At 39.2% G+C, this 12,362-nt stretch overlaps 2 protein-coding genes across 2 annotated transcripts; both read left to right on the top strand.

The window, feature by feature from the left end:
- Positions 1–1,164: 1,164 nt before the first annotated feature.
- LOC115787513 (N-acetylaspartate synthetase-like) lies at positions 1,165–3,754 on the top strand. Its single transcript, XM_030740271.1, has 3 exons — positions 1,165–1,384; positions 1,637–1,801; positions 2,548–3,754. The coding sequence occupies exons 1-3, from the start codon at positions 1,231–1,233 to the stop codon at positions 2,940–2,942; spliced, it is 714 nt and encodes a 237-aa protein (XP_030596131.1). The 5' UTR covers positions 1,165–1,230; the 3' UTR covers positions 2,943–3,754.
- A 2,833-nt stretch (positions 3,755–6,587) lies between these two features.
- LOC115785255 (C-type lectin domain family 4 member G-like) lies at positions 6,588–11,524 on the top strand. Its single transcript, XM_030736829.1, has 7 exons — positions 6,588–6,680; positions 6,932–7,062; positions 8,994–9,092; positions 9,196–9,990; positions 10,156–10,298; positions 10,722–10,831; positions 10,929–11,524. Exons 2-7 carry the CDS (start codon positions 6,966–6,968, stop codon positions 11,065–11,067), a joined length of 1,383 nt encoding a protein of 460 aa, XP_030592689.1. The 5' UTR covers positions 6,588–6,680; positions 6,932–6,965; the 3' UTR covers positions 11,068–11,524.
- The last annotated feature ends 838 nt before the right edge of the window (positions 11,525–12,362 follow it).

The raw sequence follows: 12,362 nt of genomic DNA, 5'->3' as shown, positions 1-12,362 counted from the left end.
TAAAAATGTAATCATACCATCGGACTGATGCCATGTTACAATTAATCTTGATCTTACTGGTTTAGCCTCAACTATTGGTTACTTTTGGTCACTTCAAATCCGCGGGGTAAATCAGCACAAGATCTTTAATCCAAAAAACAAAACAAAACAAAGAGCTTTTGGCCTGTACAGCTCTGCTGTCAAATGTTTTACTTGCACAATATGTGATGTACTGAAATGGAAACTAATTGGGCTGTAGGTCAACCATCATTGAGTCGATACTCATTTTATTCTTTACAAATGTTCAAAGTTTGTTAAAAGAAAAGAAAAAAAAGAAAAAAGAAAATCTGTCTGCAACATTGTGTATACCTTTGCTCAGTCATACCAAGTTTCAGAAGAATTGGCCAACAAAATAAGGGAGGAGTAGCGACTGGAGTTTATCATCAATCTACAGTATAAAAGTCAAAAAATCAGAAATTCATCATCAGCATTTTGTACAGATTTACTCAGTGGATGGATACTTGTAGCAAAAAGATTTAGCCAATAAATAAGGAAGAAGCAGTCATTGAAGTTAAACACGAATGTACTGTTTATCTCCAAAATGTCAAAAAATTAATAAAAAAAAAAATAAATGAAAATAAAAAAATGTGTATCTGTTTGTAGAGCTTTGCTCATTGAATACTCATCCTAATTTCAAAAGAGTCAGACTAGGAATAAGGGAAGGGCAGAGATTACAGTTAAACATCATTGTACAGTTTATCTTGAAAATTCATTTAAAAACAAAAAGACCAAAAAGACGTGACCCAAAGAGCATTTGTGTTTCAGAAGATTTCAAACATAAATGACCGAGGAGCAGCGAATTTAGCAGAAAGGTGACAGATGGACGGTTTGGTATTGGATCAGCTGATTAATTACTGTATTGATCATCTTGGAAAGGATAATTTAGGTGTGGAAAGCTACAAGCCTTCATATGGATATTCGGGTGTTACTAAAAACAAAGCAGCACTCAGGGGCCTCTGAACACCAGTTTGAAATGAACTATCAGATTGTCAAAACTTGCAATGCTGTAATTTGTGCAGGTAGCCACTCCCACAGGTATTTCTGGGTGGGGTTTCTTGGACACAGTTGTGGTAGAGGTTGACTAAACCTACCGGTTACACAGGAAAATACCACAAGAGAAGAAACTGTTGCTGAAAGAAGAACTCGCTTGTTAGCCCACAGCCGCTTATCTTACACACTCAAAAAAGCAGAATGGACAGACTCTTAGTACGTAAATTTGAGCTAAAAGACAATCGAGTAGTGCAGCATATTTTTTATGATGGGCTGATGGAGATGGTGCCAGACACTGCCTTCAGAGGGTTAAGACATCACCCTGAGAGTCTCTTGCTTTATGCTGCTATGACAGGTAAGAGAAGCTCTCTAACTGGAGTTTATAAGTTTGGTGAGATGGTAACTTCAAATACACCAAGAAGTTGAGTGCCTGCAAAAAAGACCAACATGCTGTTTGTCTGCTACAAAAAACATTTCCTTCTTTCAGTTTTACTGCTTTTGTTTTTCATGTCCAAATGAATTTTACCTTGTGCCTTTTGTCTTTCTTTGTCTTGAACTTCATAATTTCCTTACATGTAAGCATCACAGTATATCTTTCCTCTTGCAGTTATGGCTCTTGTCATCACCAAGTCTTGGTGGGTGGTAGGACTCCTCCCAGCAATTGTGGTGTGTTTGCGGTACTTCTACAGCAGGCGTGTGATCCATGGTTACCTGAAGCAAGCCATGAGCACAGACATGGCGAACATTGAGGAATTTTACATGAAGTCACCAGGTACATATACAAAATAGCATTTACATAACAACTGAGTGAAAACCACAAACTGTCGCGTCCGGTTGCGTCAAAATACAGGAAAGGCAAGGAATTGCGTCAGCTCCTGTTTGCAGATCTTTAATGCATCGGTCCCATGGTCTTTCCTCAAAGCTTTGAAATAAAGAAGAAAATACAGTTTCTGTTGAAAAACCTTTCACCCCAGCATTTTGTTGTGCTTTGAATTTTCGGACTTCACAAAGGCACTACAAAGCTACAAAATCCAGGCTGATATGATTACAAACAGATAAGCCCTAATTTTCCACACTTGCTGCAGTTTTGGACAAAGTACTGTACGATGTGATCATCAATCAGATTAAAAGCTAAAGATTAGGTCATACAAATTTAGAAATATTACTGAGAAAATTTGTTACTTAGGTGTCCATATAGCCTTCTATGCTGGACAACACAAATTCATAGCTTATTCCACACACTGCAACAAAGAAGAGATCATGATTAGATACAAGATCTCCAGTCTCATTCTTCTGTTGCTTACCAGTTCCTTTCATCGGTGGTGCCATGTTTTTTTCTGACTGCTGTAAAATGCAAAACAATGACATCAACTTCTGACTGAGGAGCTTTTGCATGCCAGCCTTTTTATATTCTGGTTCTACACTGTGTTCAAACTCAGGCGATAATATGCCAAATATTTTTTGTTTCCAATATTTGAAGCAATGGCCTGTTTTCCTTTTGTTGTGTGCTTGCCTCAGGCTCGTGTTTTTGGGTGGCAGTGTTGGAAGGCGAAGTTGTGGGCATTGTAGCAGCAGTTGGCCAGCAGGAGGTGTCAGGAGGCGCTGTTGTCCTGCAGAGGATGTGTGTTGAGCAGAGACATCGGAAACGTGGGGTCGGTGTTGCACTGGGAAGGAAAGTTCTAGAGTTTGCCGCTCATCGTGGATATTCCTCTGTTATCCTTGGGACCACAGCGTATGCACTGGCAGCACACCACCTCTACCAGAGCCTGGGTTTCCGTTGTGTGGGGGTCACCAATGGGTATGCCACACCAGGTGGAGAACAGTCCTTACTTGAACAAGTTTTCTACAGAGTACGCCATCATCACTACAGCCTCGATGTGAAAAACAGTAAAATCCCCAGCAGACAGCATTGACTCCAGTGAGTGTGTAGATGGCAAAGTGAAAAGAATTTTTTTTGAGATATACCCTGACAAGAAAAGCCTGTTTGGAACCGTGTCCAGACCTGGATAATGCCTGAGATGCTCATGCAAAGGTCTTATCCTGTTCTAGAGGTGCGGCTAAAAGGTGTGGAATGGACTACTAAATCAGCAGAGCGAGTAACCTCTCTTAAATATCTTCTTCAGAGATTCTCGGGAGTGGATGTGAGGGGAAGGACCTAAATGCAGGTGAACTAGCCAGACAAAGTAACTGAAAGTGAGCCTTTCTTAGACAAATAGTCCAAAAGCACAAAGCAAATCCAAAGGAAATCCAAAAACTGTAAAACACAGACATGAGGGGCAAAACATGAAACACAACACATTAACTGGCAAATAGAGGAGGTCAGCACAGGCCTATATACACACACACAGAGCAATAATTGGGTAAGAGGACTGTGGTGAAGGCATAACGTAAGTAACAGCAGGTGAAACAATCTGGGAAGCAGACAAGATCAGAGGCCTGGGTCTTATTCCAGGACCAAGGTTCAACAGGTTCAACAAACTCTGAGGTGATCAAATCTGAGATCAGCAACTCTGAGTTTCCTGTTCCAGAACAGCTGAGTTCAATCAACCCTGAGTTAGCATGTGCCTGAGTAAGGAAAGAGAGCCACCATCAATGGAGCTGCGACACCAGGATTCAACATGGCAGCGGGTAAATAAAGAGCAGCGCCACCATTTTAATCCAGATGACTGAGGAATGTGAACACGTGTCAGAGCTCACTGTGATATTAATCTTATAAACAGGAGGGAGGAAAAGAGACAATTTAATCAGCTTGGTCCTCGCTGTCATCACCATAGACAGAATAAAAGTTTTGATATAAAAAATATAATTTCTTTTCTTTTATTTTATAAAAGAATAAAAAATATCATATATTGCATATTGTAGGGTCTTTACCTTACAATATAAAGTGCCCTGAGGTGACTGTTTGTTGTGATTTGGTGCTATATAAATAAAATTGAATTTTATATCTGTTTTCATCATTTACCCAACTTGAATTTTCATCAGATGAAGGAGAAATCTTAATTTTACATGTGATTGTAATTTTTAAAAATCTAATTATTCAGCTGCATCCTGATGGACGAAATGCAGGAGACTGAAAGTGAAGATAAAAATCTGCAGAAACAGATGAGACCCAGTTTACAGACCGACCTGTGATCTTAGTTATTAGCAGCAGACCCTCAGGTCAGTTTTATTTAATACTGATATTATTCATTTATTTAATACTGATCAGTGACACTGATCGCTTTGACAGTGAATTTATTATTATATTTTTTTATTGTTTTCAACAACAAATTACTGTCAAAGAGCAGCAGTGGCAACAGGACAGTCTTCAGCATACATTTACATGCATGAGCAGAGTCAGTGAAGACCAGTCAGTATAGATGGATGTTTACTGCGCTAGGATCTCCTTCCTCCTATTATCCACTGATGAGTCCATACAACTGTAACAGCAGTAAACGGATCCCAGACTCCAACTGCCTGTCAGTAATATTGCTAAAAGGATAAACAAACACGGTCCAAAAAACAAATAATAAAAAAAAGAAGAAAAGTAACACCCCAAAATGATGAATCAACAGAGTGAAGAAAAATAGAGAGCCAGAGAAGAGAAAATAAGTAAGTAAAATAATAAGCAAGTACATAAATAAATAAATAAAAGGGGGAAAAATTTCAGCTCCACCGCAGTCTCTTAGGACTGTGAATATATCAGGGTATGGTATGCCAACTTACACGTCCACAAACAGGTAGGTCAAGGGCCAACATTTGTCACAGTCAGTGATAGGACGAGGCTACCAAACTGAAGTAAGGCTACCTGTGACTTACACGAGCGGAACTGCTCATATGCTCCAGGAATGGCCCCCAAATCCTATCAAATCTGGGAACATTGTTACTGAGAGTGTAGCGTATTTTTTCAAGGCGTAAGCAGGAAACCATATTATTCAGCCAGCACTTAAAAGAGGGAGGTGAGGCAGATTCCCACTCTGTGAGAATGACATGTTTAACAGGATTAGCTGCAGCCTAGCATTAATAGAGCAATCTTTTATTCCTATATGTGATCACAGAGTGCAGCAGAGATTGAAACCCCCATATCTTTGGCCCGTGCATCTCTAATATGAAGAGATGATGTAGCTGCAGTGAAAACATTCACAAACTGTGGAACAAGATGTCTGGAAGTGGGAGGTTTAATAAGGAGATCATAGAAAATATGAACTAAGTTGGTTTGCAAAGCTCCAAACCTCCAGATAATAAGAAAAATGATTTGGGGTCAAATCAAATTTAGACTGCAGCTGTGGGAATGACAGAAACAGTTTATCAATAAAGAGGTCTATGAGAGAGCAGAGGCCTATACCCAACCAGAGCCCGAAGGCAGGATCCACGAGGCCTGATTTAAAGCAGGGGTTATGGCAGTTTTAAGACCCTCTTTACTTGTGTCAAAATCTTAAATGAGTTCCTGAGTATGAAATCAGCGGTGAGCTTCTTTGAAGGAGTATCCGGTTTGGAGAATGACAGTGAATTTATGAAATGAATCAGAGTGTCAGACAGGTGGGGAGGGGCCTGAGAGAAACTCTGAGTTTGTTGAAGAAAACCTGCCAGCCAGCAGGTTAGGGTCACAGAATCTGTTACCATGGTAACTAACTCAAGAGTTGATGTTAACTCTTTCAGGAACGGAAAACCGGAGTTTCCCTCATTTCAAGGTTAACAAACTCAGAGTTATTAGCTAAACCTCCCTCCTGGAACAGGGCCCTGGATTCACTCACCTCCATGGGTTGGATCAGTGTGTGCTATGATATGATATGATGGCTGTTTTTCACATTGTGACTGATTATAAACATCAACTGCTGGATGTATAACAGCATCTGCTTGGGAGAGATAATAAAAAAAAGTTATGGCCTTAAATCCCATCCCTGTCTGCAGCCGTGCTTTCCTCACATTATTTCTCAGCAGAAACTTCCATCCTGGTAGGACGTGGTGTTGGGTTCAACAATCTGAGCATTCAGATACTGAACAGTGGAGGCTTAAGAAGCTCAGTTCTGATTATGAATCATATATTTTTGTCATATTAGGAAGGAAGTCAGCACATTATTTAGCCTGCTTAATGAGTGCGCCGTTGTAAAGTTTTTTCTTTAAATTAAAAATAAATAAACCTGACTCTGCATAATATCCTCAAACAGAAACTTCAGTCTCAGCATTTTTTGGGTTTTGTGAAATTTGCTGTTCCTCATATCGTGGGGATCATGTTGCGAAATTTCTAGAACTCAAACTGCATGGACTGAAACTTTTCTTTGGCAACATGAACTTAAATGTGGTGGGTGTGTATTCTGATCAGAAACACAAACTGTGTTCACAGATTAGTTCATATGAAGTTTACTATATTTTTTGTGTTCTTTGTAATGCACTGTTAAAATTCATCTTAGAATAGAATAGAATGCCTTTATTGTCATTATACAGGATGTACAATGAGATTGGAGGGTAAAGATTAGCCTTTGACTTCTTTCCTTTCCCATCTCTAGCTGACTCACTCCGGAAGGAGGACTGCTCTTGCGCCACCTCCTAAAATACCCTCAAATTTTGCTTCGATAGGAAGTAGATTAGACTTTATGCTTTTCTGCTTGAAAACAGACATCATCCCATTTCCAGCTCTTCCATTGTTTTAATTGTTAGATCTGCAAGGGGAGGTAAGGGCTACTTTAAATACATTTTATGTTCTTTGAGGTTTAGGCATATATCTGTGATCAGTCATTTACCTTTTGATTTTATAGGCAATCAATTTAAAGGCAATCAACATTTAAACACAATCATGAGATGTAGTAGAAACTTGATATTCTTTATGTCGGTGTAAATAGCTGGAAGGGGAGAGAATTTGCTGCAACACAAATGGAATGCAAATGAAAAACTCTGTTTCACATACAGACATTTTTGATTTTAGTGTAAGGACTCCAGCTTATCAGGCAGTTGGAAGGATGAGTGTTAAGTACCATGCATCCAAAATGGGCATTGAGGAGAATAAAATTGCCTACCAGCAGTTTTTTGAAGATGGCAATCAACTTCGCTCTGCAGGTAATGAACCTTGATTTCAAATTTCCTTACTTTTATCAAAGGAAATCAGAACTGCATGACACTGCCCTGCTATCACCTTAGCAAGCAATTGCTTATTTGCACACAGCACAATAAAATAGGCTTCCACCCACCATTCAATAATGCAAAAACATTGTTTATGTTTGGTGCAGATGGAAAAAAAATTGATCTGTGTGGAGCAATGAGGAGATGGTAACCTTCCTCAAATTCCTGTGTGAAGCAAACAGCCACCCTATTTCTGTTATTTGTTTGTTGACCAGCATTAGCATTCAGTTGGAGGTGTGCTTCCAGTAACAACCAGCAGTGCCAGGCAGTAGCCTTATGTAAAACCAGCCACGTGTATACTACCTGCACACCATCAGAAAGCACACTTTAGAGACTAGGTCATTAAAACTGTGGTATTTTTTTGTCAGGTTTTAGTTCACAATGCACAGCAAACAGGAAAAAATTAGCCTTTATTAAGCTCAAGTGCCAGGTCCAAAACAAAGGCCAACACAGGAAAAAACACACGGGGCCAGGCAAAACTAGGAATGCACTGGGAATGACACACAACCATTATGACAAAGGATAAGGGGAAGAAAGGACTATAATGCCACGTTTCCACTAGTACCTACTCAGCACGGCCTGCCTCGACTCGACACGGTTTGTAGGGTTTTCCATTCCAGGTACTTTTAATACCCACTCAGGTGGGGTTCCAAGCGATCTGAAAATGTAACGTGGAAGAACAACATGCACTGACTGGCCAGGGAGTCATGAGCCATGACAGCGACTCCTTCACCAGAATCAAATGCGACATTTTTAAAACTCGACAGAGAGGGAGATGGATACATGCAAACCAACACCGTGGTCTAACGACGAGGTGCCGACGTCTCTGTGCTTGGTGACAGATGAGAAATGAGATTTCATCAGGAGGTCTCCGAGCTAATGGCCGCGTTTGAGTCACATACAAATTACCCCAAATGACTTGTGCCCGAGTTGCTATAATTGATTCCACCACATTGAGGGGTGGAGTCGTAAACAAAAGAAAACTGTGTCGTGCAGAGTAGGTAGTGGAAGCACGACATAAATACAGTAAGACCTAACTGGGGATAACAAGTGAAGAATAAGACACAGGTGAAAGCAATCAGGGAATCAGGAAGCAAAACTAACCAAAGTAAACGGGAAAATTAAACCTTAGAAACACTAAACAGGAAACCAGGGTCCCAAAACTACAAAGTGAGTTCAACATGCCCAGGGTGTCTTTCCCTTATATGGGTTCACCTACCATTGGTGATCAGGATAACTGGTCACACAATGCTGGTTACCAACTTGCTAAGTTAACCCAGGGTTTTCCCTGCATGTTCACGTGAAAGCACTAAATAATAATCATGAGCCCCAAATTCTAGGGCAACTCAGAAACTCTGGAACCAGGACTAAAACACTCTCATGCAACTCTTTATTAATTGTTCCAGGAACAGCTGGAAGCAAAATGCAACTAAATGTTTACTGGACTTAAATTTGTCCTGTTGTCAAAATCAGATCTTTAAATGACTACAAATAACTTCCTGTTGTGACCATATTGTGTTTAAAGACGGTTCTTACGTGGCAAAAAGCAAATAAATAAAATAGTAAAAAAGCAATTATTGAAAAATTCTAATTGTGTTATTGGTCAACTAGAACATTTGTTAGGGCAAAGTGAACATGTGATATTTATCACATTAATACTTTTGGTTGTATTAAGTGAATATGGCCAATGTTAGAGCCTCTATGATTTATGCTGCTTTATTCAACATACGTGAATTATGTGTTTCTCTAAATGGCAATTTTTTTAATTGTTTGCACAAAATGTTCTTTAATAGAATTTTGCAATACCACAGTTTCCTTAGCTTACTTCAGCAGTTTGAAGTTTCTGCTTCTCCTTTGCCTACTGTCAGTTTATGCAGTGAGAAACAGTCCTTTCAAGGTTGCCACAGTGTGCCTCGGGTTGCTGTGTGTTCTCCTTTTGGCTGGGGTCATAGGTCAAAGTGTCCACTGTGAGTCTACCTTTTAGTTCTCTTTGTCTAGTATTAACATTTCCTAATATCATGGGGAAATAAACTGATTGTTCTCTCCTCTGTTATGACTCCTCTTTTCCAGATCAAAATGTGGAGCGAGACTATCAGAACAGCTCAAAAGCCATGATCAGTGAGAAAGAGAATCTGAATCAGAACCTGAAAAACGTGCAAAAAGAGAGGCGGGATATTCAGTCGAGCTATAACCGGTTACAGGACAATTACAACTTTGTATCTCAAAGGAAGAACCAGATACAGACCAATTACAATTCACTGATGGAGGAAAAAAACCAGCTTAGACAAGACCAAATCCAGTTAAAGAACAGCAATGCTGCTTTAAACCAAGAGTTAGCACAGCTAAAAATTCTTAGAAGCCAGTTGCAGTCGAATAATGATATTCTGACTAAAGGCAAAGACTTGCTACAGAAACAATATGATTCACTCGTCAAAACCAGAACTGACTTACAGGCCAGTTATGACTCTGTGACCAAAGACAGGAACAACTTACAGAACAAATTCAACAATGCAACCAGATCAAAGGAGCAGCTGCAGATAAGGTACAATGACTTGATTAAGACAGTAGAACATTTGCAGGAAAGAAACAACTTCTCCACCAGCGAGAAGGACACGTTAGCAAAAGGTCACCAAAATCTGACTGCACAAATGGAGGTGCTGCAGACTTCCTTCAATGTGATTAAAAAAGCAGAAAATGATCTGCAGGCTACTTATCGCGCATTGGTTAAGGAAAAAAATGACCTCGAAAACAATTTCAAGAATGTAACATCAGAAAGAGACCTGCTGAAGGTGAATAATGAAAACCTGACTGCCGAGAGAGAAAAGCTGCTGGAGGAGATTAACAGACTGAATGCAACAATGCAAGGTAAGCAAAAAAGAAAACAGGCACACAAAGTGCACTGCAAAACAGTTTCTCACCTGGAGAAGTGCTGAGCTTGTATCAAAGACAGCTAGCAAGCATCTCTTTAAAAAAAAGTCACTTTTTTGTTCCAGTGTATCGTAATTGTTCAGCAAATACTGTTAATTATAGAGAAGAAATGCCCCACTGGCTGGAAGAAGTTTGAGTACAGCTGCTACTTCACGTCAGTGAGCAAGAAAACCTGGGAAAGGAGCAGAGCCGACTGCCAAAACAGAGGCGCAGACCTGGCAATAATCAAAAGCAGAGAGGAAATGGTTTGTTGACCTGTTCACATTTGTCGTACATCATTGGAAGGTGTTTTGTATTGTTAAAGCTGCACTAAACTTTTCATTTCACCAGTACATCTGCTTACTATGCATGATATCAGTTTTTTTTAGGAAGTTTGGAATAAACTATTCTCACAAAACTGACATAACCTTCAAAATGAATTTGCAAACAAACAAACAAACGCTTGTCTTTGGCATATAAATATCAAAGTCCAGTGGCTCTGTCTTTTGTCACCAGTATTGTCTAGCTTTCAAATCGTCTCCTGTGCATTGTGCAAGTCAGTATCTTTGTAGATGATTTTATCAATTGTTCATATACAAATATTGATTTGTACAGTTTTTTCTGCATCACCGCCTATCTTTTTTGTATGGCAAACCTTTGCTGTAACTTGAATGTCTCTTCTTTAATAGAGTTTCATCAATACCTTGTATAGCAGTGACAAAGAAGTCTGGATTGGATTGACTGATGAAAGAGCAGAGGGCCAGTGGAAATGGGTGGACGGGACTCCACTGACTACAACGTAGGAAACTAAACTTTAAAAAAAAAAAAAAAAGTCCCACTCATCCAAGCATATAGAAGTTTTTATTTTCACTTTGACATCTCTTTTCCTCTCGTAGGTTTTGGGGTAAAGGTCAGCCCAACAGCTATGACGGGAGGAACCAGGACTGCGTGGAGTTCTGGCACCGTGCAACAGGCAACGGTGACTGGAATGACGAGAACTGTAATATTGAACAAAACTGGATCTGTGAGATGTAGTTTTCCTGCACAAAAGACCTTTGAAAAGCAATACCCGATACTGTCTGATACTAAAATCATAGCAACTTTATTATGTGACCAGTTTCATTTCAGAGTCCAGCTGATGCTGGAGCGAATACACGCTGGTGTTTTGAAGAATCTGCCTAGTTACTATAATGTGGGCCCATGAATATTATTGAAACTATCATCTTAGTTTAGTAACAAATTTCTGACTGATGACACATTTGTTAACAGATTTTTTTTTAATAAGTGACAATTAATAAGCATTTATTAAAATGCCTTTACAAAGACTTGTACTCTTTTTATTATCACTTAATGATGCTGTACTTTACTTTGTACTGCACTGATTTTTTTTTATCTTGTTCTTTAGGTTTTAGATAATCACCCATGTAATCAAATGCAATGGAAATTAAATATCACAGCTTGCACCACTTTTGTAATAAATTATATTCAAAGACTTGTTTTCACCTTGCAGTTTTTCACCTACAAGTATTTGAGTGTTTTTACATCCAAGTCCCTGTTTTGCTTGTTATATTGTGTTTAAGCAAAAGGACCCACGTGACACCTGGGCCATGCTGTCCCTGTTTTCCTGTTCCACTGATATGGTGGAAAAAGCAAGCAAACAGTACAATTTTCAAAATTATAAGCATAAAGTCATGTTAATTATTAGTTTTGGGAATGAACAGGAGCTGAATAGTGTAGAAAAAAGGGAAGCAGTGGTGTTACAGTGCTGCTTCAGTTATTTCAGTGTTTAACAATGATAGGCCACTAGAGGGAGGTAGAGCCAACACTTCCTCCAAGCTGAGGCTGAACAGCTTTATGAAGCCTACAGTGAAACTATGGCTTGTTTACTTTTTTCAATCTAAAACTTTTATTAGAGTGAGCTTTTGAAACCATATTAGCCTGTTTTTTTAGTTCAAGTTTCTTCCATGTCATCAATCCTTTCTGGCACTAATAAATGCTAATACATGTCCTCCACAAAAATTTTGTTCTTCGAGTCCATGAGAGGATACTCTTGTACAGCACTAAGAAATAAAGCAGTGTTACAGGAGCATGAGACTGTCACATTTCTGCCTGATTCTCTTCTATCATTTGGCCTGCCAGTCCCACAGCAGGACATCCTACTCATTTCTCTTCATGCAAATTTGCAGGATTGTGCTCTCAGTGTTCTTTATATCGTAGATATTTCCCTCATCTTTATTCTTTAACTCCTTTTTAAACTGATTTAATCAAAGTTTTAACGTGCAAAGTGGTTTATATATAATGAATATTCTCCACAGTAACCATTAACTGAT

Source organism: Archocentrus centrarchus, chromosome 1, assembly GCF_007364275.1.
Source record: "Archocentrus centrarchus isolate MPI-CPG fArcCen1 chromosome 1, fArcCen1, whole genome shotgun sequence".
In the NCBI taxonomy this organism is placed as follows: Eukaryota; Metazoa; Chordata; class Actinopteri; order Cichliformes; family Cichlidae; genus Archocentrus; species Archocentrus centrarchus.
This window is presented reverse-complemented; position numbering and strand designations above follow the sequence as displayed.